The sequence below is a fragment of the Salmo salar genome, chromosome 19 (genome assembly GCF_965601325.2).
Source record: "Salmo salar chromosome 19, fSalSal1, whole genome shotgun sequence".
NCBI lineage: Eukaryota > Metazoa > Chordata > Actinopteri > Salmoniformes > Salmonidae > Salmo > Salmo salar.
The window spans coordinates 32192252-32214868 of record NC_138309.1 but is presented as its reverse complement, the minus strand read 5'-3'; the positions used below and the strand labels follow the sequence as shown (position 1 = coordinate 32214868).

The window sequence follows — 22617 nt, the reverse complement described above, 5'->3', positions numbered from 1 at the left end:
CAAATCCCAGTGGTGGGAACACCTGAGAGAATACCCTGGTCTTAGGTTTCTACTTTTAAACAATGAAAAACTATAGCTGGGAATAGACCAACACTTGTGTAAAGTCAAAGGCTAAGACTAGTAGAGAATGTACCTCCTTCTCCTTGTCACTGTCAGCATACTCTGATACATCACTGTCCCCTGGTGAACAAAAGTAGAACGTTCGCATTTTCAGTCAACACAGGTACGTCGCCGGTGCTGTAGAGGGCAGATGTACAATTTATTGCAGTTGTGTGTACAGTGTACAATACTTTGAAGGAAGGACCCCCGCCTGCCCCGGCTGAGGAAAATGGCCGACGTAGAGATGGAAATCGAGTCTACAAGAATGAATAATAATGGGAACAAACACGTGTAAGACATTTTAGAAGATTACACAGTCATGCAATATATTTGTAGGACGTTTATCCGGCTCAGTGATTTTTGGCAAGTCGACGTTGTGGTCGTTGTATCTGTTTTCTTCAGCATTAAAACAGTACTAGGCTAGCTAGCTGGCTAACTATATAGAGCTAGCCTGCAATCTCGACTTAGCTAGCACCGAGTGGTCGAACGTGTTTGCCGACATGTTTACATGTTAGATATAAAGATAAACCACAGATAAACTATACCATAAACCAAACCCTAGTGCCATAACATGTGACTTTATATTCTAGCTATTTTGCTCGCTACCTATCTAACTAACAATACCTATTGCATCAGTATGAAGTTAACGTAGCAAGCTAGCCAGTGTTTGCGAGCAAGCTAACACGTTGAGTAATTCTCACAAAACTTGACATTTGACCAAACAATTTTCATTTTTCACGAAATGTTATATTGGATCAGAGAGATTAGGATCTGTACTTATCTATTCATAATTATGCTTATGTTTTTAGTTATTTTTTTACGGTTATGCATTTTACCACAATTTCCACAACTAACGTTACCAATGCAAAAATGCTCATTACTGTAACGTTACACTAACAGTTTTCAGTCAAAAAAAGTAAAACAAATCCATTTCTAATATTTTTTTACATTGATCCCGTAATGAAAAGGCCTGAGTTTAACATAGCACTGAAAATAAAAATATAAAAATACAATTACTTTTATGTATTTTGTAGTTTCTCATTACCATAACATAGCGGTTTTAATATTTTGTCATCACTTGTGTATACATTTTTATTTTTATGTACACATATTTGGATAAAGAACAAAAGTAAAACTTAGATTAAGCCAAAGTTTTATTTTTCCTAATATTTAAATAAAAAAATTGTGCATTATGGTAATGATGAGCAGGTTTCGGAGACTGCATGTTTCGGTAATAAGCGTTGCATAGTTTGCCATTGAAAAACTGTACTGATCTCTCTGAGATTCAGTAATTTGTTAATCGCAAATGATTTGCATAATACTAAAATCACTATTAATGCAATTTACTAAAATACCCCTTAATTACAGTATAAGTACTGTAATTACATGCATGTATTTTCAAAAGTAAAAAAAATAAAAATCTAAGGTCTTTACAGGTAGTATTGCTGTATTTGGACATTTGTGGTTGTAAGGCATTTAAGATGTATTTCTGGATTGAATGGGATGGTAGGGGCAAACGGCATAACACAATGTGTCTATAAAGTATCTAAATACATGAGATATGGACCAAAAACTGTCTTAGCATATTAAAGGTAGACTCAGCGATGTGACGTAGCTGCAGAAAGTAAACAGCATAGGGGGTCAATTTCCACCACAGCTAAGAGCGTTGAAGCGCAAACCCCAACTTCTCCGCTGTTTTGGTGCCCTGACTACCATGCTGTGAACAGCGTGATGCGAACCCATGCACAGATACTGTGTGTGACTGTTTTAGAGCTAAGTCTTGCATCTCGCTCATCTCAATATCTGCGGTACTGCTCGTGGCAATGTCATTTTGCTGAGTCTACCTTTAAACAACAGTATACAGTGGCAAGAAAAAGTATGTGAACCCTTTAGAATTACCTGGACTTCTGCATAAATTGGTCATAAAATTTGATCTGGTCTTCATCTAAGTCACAACAATAGACAAACACAGTCTGCTTAAACCAATAACACACAAACAATTATATGTTTTCATGTCTTTATTGAACACACCGTGTTAACATTCACAGTGCAGGGTGGGAAAAGTAGGTGAACGCTTGGTTTTAATAACTGGTTGACCCTACTTTGGCAGCAATAACCTCAACCAAACATTTTGCGGATCAGGAGGAATTTTGGACCATTCCTCTTTACAAAACTGTTTCAGTTCGGCAATGTTCGTGGGATGTCTGGTGTGAACCACTCTCTTGAGGTCATGCCACAGCATCTCAGTCAGGACTCTGACTGGGCCACTCCAGAAGGTGTATTTTCTTCTGTTGAAGCCATTTTGTTGTTCATTTACTTCTATGTTTTGGGTCGTTGTCCTGTTGCATCATCCAACTTCTTTTGAGCTTCAGCTGGCGGACAGATAGCCTTACATTCTCCTGCAAATTGTCTTGATAAACTTGGGAATTAATTTTTTGGTTGATGATAGCATGCTGTCCAGGCCCTGAGGCAGCAAAGCATCTCCAAACCATGATGCTCCCTTCACTATACTTTACAGTTGGGATGAGGTTTTGATGTTTGTGTGCTGTGCCTTTTTTTCTCCACACATAGTGTTGTGTGTTCCTTACAAACAATTCAACTGTAGTTTAATCTATCCACAGAATATTTTGCCAGTAGCGCTGTGGAACATCCAGATGCTCTTTTGCGAACTTCAGACGCGCAGCAATGTTTTTTTTTGGACAGCAGTGACTTCTTCCGTGGTGTCCTCCCATGAACACCATTCTTGTTTAGTGTTTTACGTATCGTAGACTCGTCAACAGAGATGTTAGCATGTTCCAGAGATTTCTTTAAGTCTTTAGCTGACACTCTTAAGATTCTTCTTAACCCCATTAAGCATTCTGCGCTGTGCTCTTGCAGTCATCTTTGCAGGACGGCTACTCCTAGGGAGAGTAGCAACAGTGCTGAACTTTCTCCATTTATAGACAATTTGTCTTACCGTGGACTGATGAACATGAAGGCTTTTAGAGATACTTTTGTAACCCTTTCCAGCTTTATGCAAGTCAACAATTCTTAATATTGGGTCTTCTGAGATCTCTTTTGTTCGAGGTATGGTTCACATCAGGCAATGCTTCTTGTGAATAGCAAACTCAAATTTAGTTTTTTATAGGGCAGGGCAGTTCTAATCATCATCTCCAATCTCGTCTCAATGATTGTACTCCAGGTTAGCTTTTGGAGAAGTCATTAGCCTAGGGGTTCACATACTTTTTCCAACCTACACTGTGAATGTTTAAATTATGTATTCAATATAGACAAGACAAATACAATAATGTGTGTTATTAGTTTAAGCAGACTGTGTTTGTCTTGTTGTGACTTAGATGAAGATCAGATCTAATTTTATGACCAATTTATGTAGAAATCCAGATACTTCCAAAGGGTTCACATACTTTTTCTTGCCACTGTAGGTAAGTGTGAAAACAAGTACAGATGTAAAAATGGGGGATATCCTACTTTAAGTGTTTGGGTTGCTCTTTGCTGAAACAGGAACTGCCGATTGTGGCTTAAAGTAAGTTAAATGGGGTTTATAGACCCCATATTTCTTGTACGTAATCAAATAAATTTTGTTTTTACAAAGAAAATCAAGGTTTAAGGAATGGGCCTAGTAAATAGATATAGTTTCCAGTACAGCTCACCCATTGACTATAAATGAGACTTAACTTATTATCATTACCGAAATTAAGGTTCTTATTACCTAAACTGACCTAAAAATTATGTTGTAATGAGAAATGTGTGTTTTGGTAATGAGTACCTTAACTCAATATGCAAATAATAGACAGCCATTATGAGTCAGAAAACAATTGACGACATCACTAAAGCCCATTGATGCCTCCATGTTGGTATGGTAATGGTTCTGATTTTTTTTCACAATTTGAGCTTTTTAGCCGTGCTGGTAATGAGAAGTCCAAGTGGGTTAAAGGGGGTGTTTGAGAATAAGAATCTCATTTTGAAGGCATCTAAGTGAATAAATTAACAACCTGTGCTCATCTAAGGACTACCCCTCTAGATTAGTGGTTCAGAAACTGGGGGGATAATATTTTGGGGGGATAGAAATGCCCCCAAAAATGTGGGAAAGTACTGTTTCCTCATGGCTAACTACCAGGAAGTTTGAAAAGACAGACTGAGTGGGCGGGGAGCTTATATTAATGAGGTCGCCTTGCCTGACAGCTCTTTGAAATGCCTATGTCAAGAAACTAGGATCTAGTGAGCAGTGTTGCAGTAAAATCATCAAGCTAATTTGTTGATATACAAAGCAACTCAAACAATTGCATCAATTATGTCCCAATTTCTTTTACATCTCCCGTTTGGCATGTCTCTTGTGATGCAGTTCACAGCAGCACTGACAGATGTGTTGACATGACAACTGCGTCAGAGTTTTGAACTACCCGTCCCCCAATTTTTATTCCATGCTGGCTGAAGACCTAGCTAGCCAGTAACTGTCTAACACCAGACACAGATGAACGGGGAGACATATAACACAGGAGGTTGGTGGCACCTTAGATTTGCCGTATTCATTCATGATATTTGCTGACACCCTACAGTCAAATGTTGGCACCAGTAGAGTAGCTACAGTATCTAGCTATATAAACCACGCCCCTCTGCAAACACGCCTTCTCTGATGTTGGTTACAAGGCTGTACTTATTTAAAATCGATAAGAGAATATCATGTTACCATTGATGTATTAAAATGAGAGTTGGGGTGATGTCACCCATTCCCCTTAATATTCCCTCCTCCTGAATCCAAGTGTTTGACATGGGGGAGAGGACAAGTAACTTTATGATCAAACTTTATCGATGTAGAAGCAACAGTTATTTTTCATACTTTGGTAATTATACTTACTTAATACATTTAAAAAAAAAAAAAATCCTTTATTTAACTAGGCAAGTCAGTTAAGAACAAATTCTTATTTACAATGACGGCCTACCCCGGCCAAACCCTCCCCTAACCCGGCCTTCCCTGTGGCTCAGTTGATAGAGCATGGTGTTTGCAACGCCAGCATGGTGTGTGCAGCGCCAGGGTTGTGGGTTCGATTCCCACGGGGGGCCAGTACAAAAAAAAAAATGCATGAAATGTATGTATTCACTACTGTAAGTCGCTCTGGATAAGAGCGTCTGCTAAATGATTAAAATGTAAATGTAACCCGGATGACACTGGACCAATTGGGACTTTATTCTGGTTTCATCCAAATATCCAATTTCATGAAAAACATGATTTTTACTGTTCATGACCTTTAACAAAATTTCAACTTACTCCTGAAAGTTGTAATAGTAGAATGCACCAAGGTGCAAGTTTTAAATTGGGTAGTGCATCATCAGTTTTCCTCTTGTCATGTCAGTCATTACAGACCTATTTATAACATTTAATAAATGTACAGATCAACTAGCCCATTTCGTTGTAATTGAGTTACTCAAATATCACATGAACACACAAGACGTGTAGAAAATGTGTAGAATTGTAGGAAATTGGCTTTAAAACAGCAACAACAACAAAAATATGCACCCGATGACAAAATGTGTAGAATTGCAGGAAATAAGCTTTAACCTGCAACAAAAATTATCCACCAACAAGAGGGGTGCGGTAATGAGACGTCCACAGTCAGTGTTTTTACGTAATAAATATTATAGTTTAATGTAAACTTCAACGAGTATACCATTTTTATGATTTATGGACAAAATTCGGCAACATATTTAGTGTTTTATTCAAGTAAGTTAGGTTTTTCGAAAGTAACATTTTATAAAATGTTCTGTGAATTTAATCCGAACGCATTTCAGTAATGAGAATTTGGGGTGAAAAATGTGCATATTAATTTATTTAAAATAAGACACTGGCAAAAAAGTTGACATCTTAGTCTTCAGAATGATAGTGGATTTTTGCATATGCATCATAGTTTTGTAACACAATTTTATACAGATATGTTTAATACTGGTTTCATGAGATTCACCCAGCTAGCAGTAGGCTAAGTAACATTAACTATGGCGGTAAAGTCAGGAAGCAAGGATAGTAATGTTTTGGTAGATGAATGTTGTAACTAACCAAGTTACAAAAAAGTTATTGGTTTAAATTATATCTTTGACCAATCTCTTTTTATCTCCACAGGAAAGAAGATTTGGAGAGCAATGAGAAGAGTGGGAGTGAGGAGGAGAGTGCTGAACATTCTGAAGAAGAAGAGGACGATAAAGAGGTCGGAGAGGAGGAAGCTGAAATGAATGGAGAAAAGACAGCAGAGGGGTCCAAACATTACAGCGGTGGCAGCAAACACAAGAAAAAGAAACACAAACACCGCAGCAAGCACAAAAAACACAAACACGCCTCTGAAGAGGACAAGGACCGCAAGCGCAAACATAGACACAAACACAAGAAACACAAACGTAAAGATGGCTCCTCTCCATCCGCCCCTGGCATCAACAGCTCCTCTAGCCACAGAAAAACAGACATATCCCCTGTATCTGATGACAAGGCTTTATTGGAGGAGTTGGAGAAACAGAGGGCCATGATCAAAGCAGAGCTAGACAGCCAGATGATGGAGGGGGGCAAGGTGCAGTCAGGCATGGGCCTCATCCTACAGGGTTATAACTCTGGCTCTGAGGAGGGAGATGGAGATGGAGATGGGGGGGTCCGGAACGGGGAGCAGCGGCAGAGGAGCAGCATGGCAAAGCCCCCCTCCCCCAGGGGTAGGAGTGGTAAATCCAGACGGGACACCACAGAAGCAGGCAAGTCCAGCTCCAAGTGCCACAGTCGGAGCAAGTCCAGGGAGAGGACAGGCAAGGAGTCCAAGTCAGACAAAACGACCAAAGGCACCAAAAACACCGCCGCCAAAGACCGTGGCCGCAGCAAATCAAAAGAGAGGAAACGCTCCCGGAGCAGGTCCAAAGAGAGAAGCAAGAAGTCTCCTTCCCCCTCCAGCAGGAGATCAGAGCAGAGGGGCAGCCGTTTGGACAAACGCTCCTCGCCACAGAACGATGACAGACCAAACGCGGTGCACGGCAGCCGGAGGTCCAGATCACGGGAGCGCCCAGGGCGATCGGAGGTGGAGAAAGAGCCAGACAAGAGGCCGACCAAGTCCCCGTTTAAGGACACCTCGTCAGGGAAAGAGAATCGCTCTCCCCAAAGGCGAGGAGGAAGGGAGCTCAGCAGCCCCCAGAGGAGACGCAGCACCTCCCCACGCTCCACCAGAGACTCCCAACGGGCATCAGCTTCAGCCTCCACCTCCAAACAGGGCTCTCCTTCCAGAGCAGCCAGGTCCCCAACAAGGAGAGGCAGCAGTCGCTCCATAGACGCCAGGAGGAGGGATGCTGACAGACAGGGCTCCTCACCACTAAGGTCTGTTACTATGGAATAACCTGCAGTCCACCCCCTATTTCTCCAACTTTGAGTGCCAATGTTTTTATTTTTTTAAATGAGCCATCATTTATTTAAGCCTATATTATTACGAAATGTTTATGCAGTGCCTGTTTCTTGTCCCGTACTGAACAGCAGTAGAGGTCTGTACATGGCAAGGGCAACTATTACTTTTGTGATTTAGGATTGGGCATTAAGAATGTGCTACTATCCACCACTGATCTTCTAAGCTATCTCTCTCCTACAGGAAGCGAATACGGCCAGAAGCAGGACCAGGGGGTAGAGCGAGGTCACGGGAGACCAGCCCCAGAGGTGCTCCCCAAGGTCGCAGGATGAGCCGCTCTCCCTTCAGAAGAAGGTCTCCCTCGCCCTTCCGGAGACGGAGTAGATCTCCACTGAGACGCAGGTTAGACGAGACAAGCTGAAACTTTGTGTGTGTGGATGAGCTGGGCAAAATGGAATCTGCAAGAGTTCTTCCTCAAGCCTACAGAAATGTATTGAGATGATGCCTGTAAATAATTATAGTAATAGTAGTAATACTGTATTATTATTAGATACTGGACTCGTATAGCTAGTTCCTTTCCGACTGATTCCCTTTCAGATTCTATCTGGCTCTATTGATGAAGCTTTAGTGATGTCAGAGTAGGAGGCTCATAAGCCAAGGTTGTCTAAGGGTTTGTTAAGTGTTTAACAAACCATTCAGAAGAACACAAAGTGTTTCCTTTGTTGTGCGCTGCAGGTCACCAGAGAGGGACAGGTATGGCCGTCTCAGACAGTACGGCAGGCGCTCCAACTCCCGGGACCGGGACAGGAGGAGGAGACATGGCCGGGACGAGGACAAATTCAAGGGCAGTCTCTCTGAGGGCATGAAGGCCGACAAGGAGTCCTCCGAAGAGGAAGTGTGAGTAGAGGGAGAACACACACACACACACACAAATGCTATACTCGGCAATATGGTAATTCTCTGGGTGATTGTGTGTTCTTGTAAGTGGGTTTATTTTGTGCTCAGGTTCGAGGACTTTGACGGTGAGGAGGTGGATGAAGAGGCCCTCATAGAGCAGCGCCGCCAGCAGCGCCTAGCTATCGTCCAGGTCAGTTCCTCTCTCACTCTGCTGTTGGACTGTCCATAGCTGTTTCAGGGATCCCCAAGTCCAGCGTTTCATATATTTAGAGACACATCGCCTATTTTTTCTACTCAGATATGGGAATTTTCATGATTTGATTTTTCATGATACACCGCTGAAATTGTCCCACATCCAAACCAATATCTTATTTTTCCGGATTTCCATTGTTGTGACCTGTATGCCTAACACCTTTCTCCCTGCGCAGAAATATCGTGGTGGCAACGAGGACAGCATGACGTCTATGGCGTCGGATCCCAGTAGCCCCCAGAGCAGCACGCGGAGCCGCTCGCCCTCACCAGACGACATCCTGGAGCGCGTGGCGGCCGACGTGAAGGAGTACGAGCTGGAGAACCTGGACACGTTTGAGGAGAACATCAAGGCCAAGCAAGGCCTCATCACACAGGAGAAGGACGGTGAGTAAAGGGTTAGGCAAGGTGAAAATATATGCGCCCTATTTCCTACAGTAATGGTTGATACAACCATCCCAGCTCTGCAGATTTTGCTGTGAAGAGACAGAATCATTAGATTATTTGTTTTGGTACTGTCCATATGTTGCTTGTTTTTGGTCGCATGTCCAGGGATGGCTGTACAATTGCAACATTTACTTGGAGCTAACTCTGCAGATAGCGCTACTGGGTGATCTGAAATGTCATAGTCAATCGATCAATAATATAATAATACTTTTAGGAAACATTTTTATCTTTATTTACAATCTGTAGGAACTATGAGAATAGAAAGGTTCAGAACTTTTGTGAAACATCACAGCACGAAAAATAATTGGCAAATAGAAATCCAATATGGATGGTGTTAACCTCTGGGGTATGTGGGACGCTAGCGTGTGTTAGGACAGCACCTAGACAAGAAAAACCACACAGCCATTTTCCAAGCAAGGAGAGGCGTCACAAAAACCAGAAATACAGCTAAAAATGAATCACTAACCTTTGATGATCTTCATCAGATGGCACTCATAGGACTTCATGTTACACAATACATGTATGTTTTGCTCGATAAAGTTCATATTTATATCCAAAAACCCCACTTTACATTGGCGTGTAATGTTCAGAAATGTTTTGCCTCCCAAAACTTCCGGTGAATGAGCACATCAATTTACAGAAATACTCATCATAAACGTTGATAAAATATACAACTGTTATTCAAAGAATTATAGATACACTTCTCCTTAATGCAACCGCTGTGGTCAGATTTCAAAAAAGTTTTACGGCAAAAGCACACTTTGCAATAATCTGAATACAGCGCTCAGACACAAGAAAAAGCCATACAGATACCTGCCATTTTGGAGTCAATAGAAGTCACAAATAACATTATAAATATTCACTTACCTTTGATAATCTTCATCGCAATGCACTCCCAGGAATCCCAGTTCCCCAATAAATATTTGTTTTGTTTCGATAAAGTCCATATTTATGTCGAAATACCTCCTTTTTGTTCAGTCCAGCATTCCAAATCCACTGTGCTCGCGCAGTAAGTTCAGACGAAAAGTCAAAAAAGTTATATTACAGTTCGTAGAAACATGTCAAACGATGTATAGCATCAATCTTTAGGATGTTTTTATCATCAATCTTCGATAATATTCCAACCAGACAATTCCATTGTCTTCAGAAATGAAAAGGAACACACCTAACTCTCATGGGCGCGTGCCTGTCTGAGCTCATGTCATTTTCTCAGTCATCTGATTCCAATGGCTCTTATTCTCTCCCCATTCACAGTAGAAGCATGACACAACCTTATAAAGACTGTTGACATCTAGTGGAAGCCTTAGGAAGTGCAAAATGACCCCACAGACACTGTATACTGGATAGGCAATCACTTGAAAAACTACAAACCTCAGATTTCCCACTTCCTGGTTGGATTTTTTTCTCAGGTTTTTGCCAGGCATATGAGTTCTGTTATACACAGACATCATTCAAACAGTTTTAGAAACTTCAGTGTGTTTTCGATCCAAATCTACTTATAATATGCATATCCTACCTTTGGGCCTGAGTAGCAGGCAGTTTACTACGGGCACGCTTTTCATCCGGACGTCAAAATACTGCCACCTAGCCCGATGAAGTTAAACGACAGATGGGAGGGGTTGAATGGAGCTAAAGGGTGGGACTAATAACAAGGTAACTAATGTAAAATATACTGTGTCCGTAAAATGCATATACAGTTGAAGTCGGAAGTTTACATACACCTTAGCCAAATACATTTAAACTCAGTTTTCACAATTCCTTCCATTTAATCCTAGTAAAAATTCCCTGTATTAGGTCAGTTAGGATCACCACTTTATTTTTAGAATGTGAATTGTCAGAATAATAGTAGAGAGAATGACTTATTTCAGCTTTTATTTCTTTCATCACATTCCCAGTGAGTCAGAGGTTTAGTATTTAGTATTTGGTAGCATTGCCTTTAAATTGTTGAACTTGGGTCTAACGTTTCGGGTAGCCTTCCACAAACCTCCCACAATAAGTTGGGTGAATTTTGGCCCATTCCTCATGACAGAGCTGGTGTAACTGAGTCAGGTTTGTAGGCCTCCTTGCTTACACACACTTTTCCAGTTCTGCCCACAAATTCTCTATAGGATTGAGGTCAGGGCTTTGTGATGGCCACTCCAATACCTTGACTTTGTTGTCTTTAAGCCATTTTGCCACAACTTTGGAAGTATGCTTGGGGTCATTGTCCATTTGGAAGACCCATTTGCGACCAAGCTTTAACTTCCTGACTGATGTCTTGAGATGTTGCTTTATTATATCCACATCATTTTCCTGCCTCATGATGCCATCTATTTTGTGAAGTGCACCAGTCCCTCCTGCAGCAAAGCACCCCCACAATATGTTGCTGCCACCCCGTGCGTCACGGTTGGGATGGTGATCTTTGGCTTGCAAGCGTCTCCCTTTTTCCTCCAAACATAATGATGGTCATTATGGCCAAGCAGTTCTATTTTTGTTTCATCAGACCAGAGGACATTTCTCCAAAAAGTGTGATCTTTGTCCCCATGTGCAGTTGCTAACCGTAGTCTGGCTTTTTTATGGCAGTTTTGGAGCAGTGGCTTCTTCCTTGCTGAGCGGCCTTTCAGGTTATGCCGATATAGGACTCGTTTTACTGTGGATATAGATACTTTAGTACCTGTTTCCTCCAGCATAGATGGGAGGGTTGAGGGTAGCGAAAGGATAGGTGTAAAAACAAACAACATATAACTATTGTAAAATAGATTGTGTCCGTAAAATATATATAGTATGTATGAGCTGGAAGTAGAAGCCTAAGTGTTGTTCATTAGTTTAGTCCAATTAGGGGAGGGGTCATAGGGTTAGTGGAAAATAAAGGAAAAATATAAGAAAAATACAACAAATAAAAAAGAACTGTTCCCAACCACTGTCGCGCAATGTTATTTTAGGTGTATGTGACACAGCTCACTTGCCAGCCATGGTCCCAGCAATTTTCCGCCCAATGGGCAATATCAATTGTGCAAAAATACCTTAAGAAATAGGTTGAGATTCTCACGTGGCCCATTATATTAGGCTTTCTGTATTACTGGGGTATAACAGTCATATATGTAGTTTGAAGAGAGCAGACTTACTTTCTTTTGAGCTATTTTTAATAGCCTAACTTTTAGGAGTGAAACATGATGATCAATATTTATTTCCAGGCAATGTAGTGAACTATAGCCTAATCATATTTAGGAAGTACATTTCCTTCAAAAGATAACTGCCCCGTGTTTCTGCGACCATGCATAGGCTATAGCCTACTATACTTAATTCAGACCACACGCGCACCTGATCTCGCAGGTATGGCTACTGAACTGGAAGCAGCAAGAATGATGACAGCCACACTTGCTACGCTTTGCATATAGGATATAGCCTACGTTTTAGGAGGACGATTTGCAGGCAGAGACAAATAAATGGGTAATCAGTACTCATTGAAAATGAAAAGGCGCAACACTCGCTCACCATAGTAGCCTAACCTATGTGCGCGTTGTGCCTTTCTTTTCAATGATGATTCCATTTCTTGATTGCACTTTGACTCACGTTGGTTGAGCGCCCTCCACTTCTTTCCATTATCAGTATTTATTTGCGGACACTAGTAAACTACAGTGTAATCATATTTAAGTTAACTGCCACGTGATTCTCTGCTCGTAAGACAGCCTACTCTATTTCCATGAGACCACACATACTAGGCGTGTTACTAGGGAGGTAGGCTACTGAATTTGAATAATGCGGAAAAATGTGCTTTTAATACAATTCCGTAGGATAACGCATACAAATCAGATAGACGACCGTTTCCAAATAATCTGGTGGACAACAAAAATATTTGCCCGCTCCCGCCCGCAGCAGGAAAATTGCTGATGGTGCCGTAATGATTTTATTGTGTAGTTTCTGTGTTTTCATGTACCGTCTTTTTAAGCACATGACCAAATGAATTTCCCCCTAGTGGGATAATAAAGTTGATCTGAATTTGAATCTGTCTGTTTGGGAGAAAGCTGACAATGCAGTAGTGACGTAACACATACGACTAACATTGACCAATGCAGGGGTTGTAAATTAGTCTTCGGTCTGTAAGTAAGTGTTTGGGTCCCCTATGGTCATTCAGTTGCATTCCTTCAGGTCATATTTTTAGGCCAGAACGTGTGCCAGTCGGAGCATGTTTTCACTAATAACTCACAAATGTAATTTTTTTTTAATCTTGTTTCCTCCTCCCTCTTTCCGTTAGGACCCAAAAAGCCCTCGGCCCCGGATATGTTTACAGAATCGGACGACATGTTTGAAGCAGCCATTGATGTAAGTCTTACAGGAGCCTCATTCCCCTCCACTGATTTCAAACCATGTTTGTATCTCTGATCTTTAGTGCAACTCTGGACTAGACACGCAAGCCCGTCCTTATCTTCTGAATGATCTGTCTTTTGCAGTAGTTCATTATGTGAGTGTGGTTGAATGTTTGGTCATGTTGTGGTTGAACCATTGGTCGTATATATTTCTACAGAGTGCCAGGATGAGAGCAGCAGGTGTGGGGGGGAAGGACTTCAAAGAGAACCCCAACCTCCGGGACAACTGGACCGACGCAGAGGGTTACTACCGTAAGTGCCCTTGACTGTACACTGTACAAATGTTACTGTCATTCACTAATTCATCGATTAAAGGCGGCAGAGCTTTTTTTTCTCTCTCTATAAATCAGCCCTGTTTGGAAACAAGTCTTACAGTATTCAGTGTGGTCCTTTGATTTCACGATCATTCAATATAGTGCTATTTTAGGCCTGGAAACTGGATATCTCATTGAGAAATGTCCAACACTTTATAAACATGCCCCTCATCTCTTCCCTCTGTGTGCCACCTGTATGTTAGGTGTGAACATCGGGGAGACGCTGGACAAGCGCTACGACGTGTATGGCTACACAGGCCAGGGAATGTTTAGCAATGTGATCAGGGGCAGGGACACGGCCCGCGCCGGACAGGATGTGGCTGTCAAGATCATCCGCAACAACGAGCTCATGTAGGTCCTCAGGCAGGCAAGCCTCAGGACTCAAATGGCAACCCATTCCCTATATAGTCTACTACTTTTGACCAGCACTCTTGACCAGGGCCCATAGCTCTCTAGTCAAAAGTAGTGCACTGTATAGGCAATAAGGTGCCATTTGGGTTTGTCTGGTCTCTGTTTCACTTATTGTTATGGGAGCATATTGCCTTTACCACCCATACATTTGAATGTGCACTCTCATAAGTATTCCATCTACATCTATGTGAAGCGTCCAGGGTTTCCTTGGATGAGGGGAATTTATCAGATTTATTTATACAAATAAAAAACAATCAATGCTTACCTTGCTGATTTTGTTTTGGGTCTCCAGGCAGAAGACTGGCCTGAAAGAGCTGGAGTTCCTCAAGAGGCTCAACGACGCCGACCCCGACGACAAGTTCCACTGCCTGCGCCTCTTCAGACACTTCTACCACAAGCAGCACCTGTGTCTGGTGTTTGAGCCCCTCAGGTACTGGCTACAACTACTGCACTGTCACCACACTATGGCTATGTATTAAATGGCGACCTATTATAGGGCACTTCTGGTCAAAATTAATGCAATTTAAAGAGAATAGGGTGCCATTTCAGACACACCGTATGTCCTTAGTGGCATTATACGCTGCAACGCGTTTGTCATCTAGCACACAGCTTCACTGGCTGTAACTCATGTCTTTCTGTGTCATTTCTGTACCCAGTATGAACTTGCGCGAGGTGTTGAAGAAGTATGGTAAGGATGTGGGCCTCCACATCAAGGCTGTCCGCTCCTACACCCAGCAGCTCTTCCTGGCCCTCAAGCTCCTCAAACGGTGCAACATCCTCCACGCTGACATCAAGCCCGACAACATCTTGGTACGAGGCCCATACTATCATTATATTAGGGATGTGACAAATGGAACATTTTGCTTAACTTTTAAACTGCAATTTTTTTTACGGTTTTCAGTAAAAAAGAAAAACAATCATAAAATTCCACATTAATTCACAATGCAGAATAATGGTCCTATTACGCATGTATGGCCGCTAGGGACCAGGCAATAAAGTTATATCTTCCGCTGTCAGATATACCCTTGAAAGCGCATCTGTTACGCTATGTTTGTTTGTAAGGGTACTCTACGGCTTTTTTAAATGCCAACACGAAACCTTCTCTGGAAATAGTTTCGAAACACCACTGAACGGGCATTTTACTTATCTGTAAAGGAATGCTGCTTCTGAAGCGGGACCAATGTCCATCAATACGCGACCAGAAGTTACAAGACCCAGCTCACAGATCACTGCACCTGTACATAGCCCAACCAACTACCTCAACCCATACTGTATTTATTTATTTATCTTGCTCCTTTGCACCCCAGTATCTCTACTTGCACATTCATCTTCTGTACATCTACCATTCCAGTGTTTAATTGCTATATTGTAATTACTTCGCCACCATGGCCTATTTATTGCCTTACCTCCCTTATCCTACCTCATTTGCACACACTGTATATAGACTTTTGTCTACTGTATTATTGACTGTATGTTTTGTTTATTCCATGTGTAACTCTGTGTTGTTGTATGTGTTGAACTGCTTTGCTTTATCTTGGCCAGGTCGCAGTTGTAAATGAGAACTTGTTCTCAACTAGCCTACCTGGTTAAATAAAGGTGAAATAAAAAAATCTTGACCTGTCTGCACGCAGACCACTCTCTCCTAAAAATGTACTTCAAAGTTTGTTAAATACCGTGACTTAACAAGACATTCAGTCTAAAGTAAATTCATCTTCTGTAAGGAACCGACTCCTAAGATTCAGTCATTTTGGAACGGCGGAGACTTATTAATTGCTGTACTTCCAAGAACACAAACAATCGCATGTTTCATAGCGAGGGACGACGAGAGAGGGGAGCTTCACAGTATAGGCAGGTCGGCCACCAGAGTCAGAACCGTGCACTAGGCCTATCTATCGACAATCAAAAGCTGTATCTCGCAATGGAATGCTGTTCTTTGCCATTTCTTGGCATGCAATGTCTCGCAAATTCAGTAAAGCAGGGCCTATCATCAATGAATAGGCTAGGATATTCTACACACAACAGACTCGCATCATTAGCGAAGAGAAAGAGCAGGCTAGCCAACTGCACTGTGATTAAGATTTTCTGGGGGGTAAAATACAAAAATTCAATTAGGGATTTTTCTTAACGTTACGGATCCCTATTTTGTTTATAAACGTTCACACCCCTACATTTATATATATATCATCACATGACTGTTAACCACTGCACTGAGGCTGGGTCGTGTTCATAAGGCACCGAATGAAAGAAAGCGGACTGAAACAGGGAGGGACTGCCTGGATTCGTCCTATAAGAATCACTTGTTTTTTCGATTTCTGTATAGTTTTTTTTTAAGCGTTTTGCTACACTGCCCTAATGAATAAGACCCTGGTTTGATAGTCTGTTTTTCTGTCTCTCCCCACAAGGTCAATGAGTCGAAAACCATCCTGAAACTCTGCGATTTTGGCTCGGCGTCCCACGTGGCGGACAACGACATCACGCCGTACCTCGTCAGCAGATTCTACAGAGCTCCCGAAATCAGTAAGTTGTTGTTTGTTGACTATAAAGATTTTTCTGTAATAATCAGGGATTTAAACTCGTCACTTTAAACCTGCTTTGATCTCAAAATATTTATATTTTTATTTAACCTTTACTTAACTAGGCATGTCAGTTAAGAACAAATTCTTATTTACAATGACGGCCTACCAGAAGGCAAAAGGCCTGCTGGGACCGGGGCTGGGATAATAAAACAAAAAAATTGATATATAGGACAAAACACACGTCACGACAAGAGAGACACCACAACACTACATAAAGAGAGACCTAAGACAACAACTTTGTATGGCAGCAGCACAAAACATAGTACAAATATTATTGGGCAGAGACAACAATGTATCACGCGAAGCAGCCGCAACTGTCAAATCAAATTTTATTGGTCACATACACATGATTAGCAGATGTTATTGCCAGTGCTTCTAGTTCCGACAGTGCAGCAATGTCTAACATGTAATCTAACAATTCCACAACAACTACCTAATACACACAAATAAGTAAAGGAAAGGAATGGAATAAGAATATATACATATAAATACTGTCAGTAAGTATCCATGATTGAGTTTTTGAATGAAGAGATGGAGATAAATCATCCACGTGAATTGTGTAGATCTGTCTGACAAAAAGTTTGTATCACCCATTGAGCTATAAAATAGGCGTGAACAGATCTTCTTGACTTCTTCTCCCTGTGCAGGGCCTGTTCCAGTCATAAGCGGTCGCTTAGTGCCCCAGCCCAACACATGATGGGGGGGCAACCAAATCTTGCTATAGCCAGCCCTGTCCCTGTGTGATCACAAAATAATGTATGTTTCTCATATCAAAATGAATTACTGAGCACAGAATGCATCCCTATACGTCAACTACAAATTGAAAAATAATATACAGTATGTCATATCAGAATGAGTGCTTCATCTAATATCACGTGTGACAGCTGTGAGCCTACTCAACTTTTGGGAGGTGTGTGTGTGTAAAGTTGTCTGATGAGTAGGGTGAAGATGGTTTCAAATAGGCCTAGTGTGTTTTTCCCTTAATGCCACAATGAAAATTAAGATCATTATGCATTTATACTCCTTTCTACATTCCTCCTGCCCAATCACAGGTAGGTCTTTGGATATGAGCAAATCAGCCATTTTCTGCAGTAGCCGATTCTATTATGCACTAAAAAGTGTGAAGTTAAATTCAATGTGTTGTATTGGTGTGAATATCAGGGACAGGTTTGTGAGCAGAACATATAGAACATGGGAACAGGGTGGTAGGGCAAACCCTGTGGTATCACAATACTAGTTAGTAGTGATGCACCGATATTACATTTTTGGCCGATAGCGATAAATTCCTCGCCAAAAGAAACACAACCGATATTAAAAATTTTAGCGGCCTTTTAAGCATTCTAGTACAATTAAATAGTTAACACACACACATGGACGCAGCGGTCTAAGGCACTGCATCTCAGTGCAAGAGGCGTCATTACAGTCCCTGGTTCGAATCCAGGCTGTATCACCTCCGGCCATGATTGGGAGTCCCATATGGCGGCACACAATTGGCCCAGCGTCGTCCGGGCCGTTATTGTAAATAAGAATTTGTTCTTTACTGACTTGCCTAGTTAAATAATGGTTACACACACACCACTCTAACCAAGAAGTTATTTTGTTGGCATTTACGTACGTCCCCATTACCAGTAAAACATAATCAAAACCTATTTCTTTCACTTACTGTGCTGTTTCGTTGTTCATTTGTTCAGTCGTTTCATTCAACCATGATTTCGATGGAACGCCTTTTGAGTCTTTGCATGTCAAAAAAGATACACGTCATAATCTGTTTCAGTAGCTATAGTTAGCTGCCTAACTATATAGCTAGGTGTCATCATCTAAAAGAACCCTAATTTAAAAGACCGTTCTTATTTGATTAATGGTGGTCGGACCCATATGTGAAGCTAGCCACAATAGTGGATTTTGCAGTTAGCCATCAAAATATTTGTATTTATTTGCATCACTGTCAATGATATACTTTTATTTTGAAGGCAAACCGGAAATTCCACTATTGAACCTAATTCTTATTGTGGCTAGCTTCACAACACAGTCATGTCAAGCCTCACTAGCCAGGTGAAGCTAGCTGGCTGCTTATAAAATTAGCTTTGGGCAACAGGGTTAAGTAGCTGGCTAGCTATTTATTTTCATGAACTGAAGTTCAATTTCAAAGGGGAACAAGTGGCATCCCAGCTAATACTTACTCACAAGGATTCCTAAATCATTGCTAAGAATAATGAAAATGACTACAGTTTCTACTGGTCATTGTTTTCAGGCTGGTTGTATTGGTGCTAGCTAGGTACCAAGCTAAAGCTAGCTACCCCAGAAGTTGCGGTAGAACAAATGATGCTTTATTACCCACACAGTATTGTAAACACATCGTTTGTGGCTGGTGTTTGCTTGTTTGCAGACTTTTTTGTACAGCCTTGACAGTGCTACTGTATCTTTTTTTGACACACAAAGACCCAAACAGCATTGCATAGTATGTATGTCGTGACGCTAATAGCAGTGACGCTATTACTGTGTAACTCCAGTAGGGCAACATCTAAAAATAGCGCACTTGGTAATGTGTACCGGTGCTCGACCAGTCGGCCAAAGCCAACATCACCCATGACAGAGAACAGTTGATTGTCAAGGGCAATGAATTCCATTATTTTGGCTTTAATGGATTTCACCTTTGAGTTGTATCGCTGAAAATGTCTTACTCTTTCAAATGACTGCTCAATCCACACAGCAGACATTGTGGGCTAGGTTAGAAATGCTGTGTTGCACGTGTAGCGCAACATTTTACGTGGCGTTATTACGTCATGTACCTACGTTATATAGGTTTGCGCGGTAGCTTTGACATTGGTTTTTAACATTGGCGTTAAACTAGACATCGGGCCGATACCGATGTTGCCATTTTTAGCTAATATCGTCCGATTCCGATATGCTCACTGATATATTGTGCATCCCTTCCAGTTAGTATCGTGATACTTGACCTGGTATCACATCGTTAGTGAAATGTTGGTGTTGTAATAACCCCACTCTGAAAATGGGGACGTTTACACAGATTTTTTTGCGTGTTGCCTTGCAGATTTGTTTTTTCTTCACTTTATTGGGCCCTCACCAGTTTGCATCCCTGAATGATGGTCTCACATATTTAGATCACATTCTTTATGATGTCTCTCTCTGTTACAGTCATTGGGAAGCCATACGACTACAGCATAGACATGTGGTCGGTGGGCTGCACCCTATACGAACTCTACACAGGCAAGATCCTGTTCCCCGGCTCCTCCAACAACCACATGATCAAACTTGCCATGGACCTCAAGGGCAAGATGCCCAACAAGGTAAACTGTCCACATTACTGGACCTGGCTGGTTTCTTAGCCTCAACCTTTTTCTCAAAGTTAGATTTTGAGAGGAAGTCATAACCTGGGGCATTGTATACTGTGCTGTAAGGTACATGTAATGTTTCTTCTTTTCTTCTCAGATGATCCGGAAAGGCCTGTTTAAAGACCAGCACTTTGATCAGAACCTCAACTTCCTCTACATTGAAGTAGATAAAGTGACTGAAAGGGTTTGTATATGTTTTACTTTTCACCTGCTACATTTTCATGAAACAATCTAAGAAAGAGGGCAAAGCGGTTTCCCTGATTCTATCGATCTTCAGTCTGTGGTTCAAGCATAAATAACTTGCTAGGTTTGCCAGGCTAATCATGAAGGCTCATTCAGATGGTTAATGGTTTTTGAATGGTTCCACTGTCTTACAAAAAATCTCACTTCTGCTTCCACCCCCCTCCATTCCACCCCTCACCGTCCCATCCACAGGAGAAGGTGACAGTGATGAGCACTATCAACCCCACCAAGGACCTGTTGTGTGACATGGTGGGGGGCCAGCGGCTGCCCGAGGAGCAGAGGAAGAAGGTCCTGATCCTCAAAGACCTGATCGACGGCACGCTGATGCTGGACCCGGCCAAACGCATCAGTATCAACCAGGCCCTGCAGCACCCCTTCATCCAGGAGAAAATCTGACCTCAGACCAGCTCACACTATACCACTAGCCTGGTTCCAGATCCATTTGTGCTGTCTCGCCAACTATGGTCATTCTGATGTCAATTGCATGACAACAACAGTTGGCAAAACAGCACAAAACAGATCTGGGACCAGGCTACTATACCACCACCACCCAGAGCAGCGATGTCAGGTCGAATACTGCAGTATGGCAGTCAAAAAGACAAGACCAGACTCCCCATTAAGAATGTTATGGATGTATATTTTTCCCTCCCCCTATTTTGATTATGATGGGTACTATAACCTGGTATCTAGTTTTATTGTAAATAGGTCATTGAAAATTGACATTCAAAAAAGTGTTTTAACTGGCAATGAAATGACAGACATTGAAAGAATATAATTACTGTAAATATGTCTATTGCGTTGTTGGAAGAATCAGAGTGTTGATCGGTCTAGAAATTTGGGTCGTGTACTAGTCGCATCAAGAAGATGATACATAATGGCACATCTTCTGCAGTTTCTTTTTTATGATTACAAACATTGTTCATTCTGCTACGTGCATGCTTAAGAATGTGCACTCTTTCGTTGTGCCCTAGACGTGTGTAGCGCAGGCCTGTGTAATGTAAATGCTCTGTGTGTGTAGCAGCATTTATGTCCCATATGTAATGGCAGCACAAGCCCCATTTCACAGGTCCCAGGCCTGTGCTTAAGGAATGGACTCAACAGTAGTACTGTACTCCCCTCAGAACAATAGGAATGTTCCATTTCAAGCACGACCATTGTGTTATTTTACAGACCAGCCACAACTTCTCACTTTTTCTCTCTCTCTGACACAGTCCTGGCTATAGCCTCGTGCATGAGCCTTGTGTGTAAAACACAGAACAATGCCAGCTTGTGGAAGCCACCACTCTCCCTCATTGTTCTCCTATGTTGTGTACACCCATGTAGTACCGGGTCGGATCCCCCTTTGTCTCCAGAACAGCCTGAATTATTCGGGGCGTGGAATCTACAAGTCTGAAACGTTCCGCAGGGATGTTGGTCCTTGCTAACGCAATGGCATCACACCACCGCCACCAGCCTGTACCGTTGACACCAGGCCGGATGGGTCCTGCTGCTTATGCCAAATCCTGACCCTGCCATCCGCTTGACGCAAAAGGATTCGTCAGACCAGGCAATTTTTTCCCACCTCTTTTTATTTATTTTTTTAACCCCTTTTTCTCCCCAATTTCATGGTATCTAATTGGTAGTTAGTCTTGTCTCATCGCTAACCTTGACAACGCTGGGCCAATTGTGCACCGCCCCATGGGTCTCCTGGTTGCGGCCGGCTGTGACAGAGCCTGGACTTGAACCCATAATCTCTTGTGGCATAGCTAGCACTGCGATGCAGTACCTTAGCCCACTGCGCCACTCGGGAGGCCCTATTTTTCCACTTCTCAATTGTCCAGTGTTGGTGATCGCGTGCCCACTGGAGCCTCTTATTCTTTTTAGCTGATAGGAGTGGAACCCTGTGTGCTCATCTGCCGCAATAGCCCAACCGTGACAAGAATCGACGAGTTGTGCGTTCCGAGATGCCCTTCTGCACACCACTTGTACTGTGCCGTTATTTATCTGTTTGTGGCTTGCACGATTATTGCCATTCTCCTTCGGCCCCTCACCAATGAGCTGTTTCCGCACCATTCTCGGGGACACCCTACACACTGTTGTGTGTGAAAAGCCCAGGAGGCAGCTGTTTATGAGATACTGGATCCGGCGTGCCTGGCACCGACGATCATATCACATACAAAGTCGCTTAGGTCACTCTTTTTGCCCGTTCTAACATTCAACCGAACAGTAACTGGATGCCTGTCTGCCTGCCTGCTTTATATACAGTCATGTCCAAAAGTCTTGAGAATGACACAAATATTAGTTATCACAAAGTTTGCTGCTTTTGTGTCTTTAGATATTTTTGT

At 42.0% G+C, this 22617-nt stretch overlaps 1 protein-coding gene across 1 annotated transcript; it reads left to right on the top strand.

The window, feature by feature from the left end:
- The first annotated feature begins 246 nt into the window (after positions 1-246).
- LOC106578727 (uncharacterized) lies at positions 247-21438 on the top strand. Its single transcript, XM_014157855.3, has 15 exons — positions 247-390; positions 6212-7435; positions 7701-7859; positions 8193-8354; positions 8463-8544; positions 8783-8990; positions 13285-13352; positions 13555-13648; positions 13914-14061; positions 14414-14551; positions 14778-14931; positions 16524-16638; positions 19854-20005; positions 20148-20234; positions 20486-21438. The coding sequence occupies exons 1-15, from the start codon at positions 329-331 to the stop codon at positions 20687-20689; spliced, it is 3057 nt and encodes a 1018-aa protein (XP_014013330.3). The 5' UTR covers positions 247-328; the 3' UTR covers positions 20690-21438.
- Positions 21439-22617: the final 1179 nt, after the last annotated feature.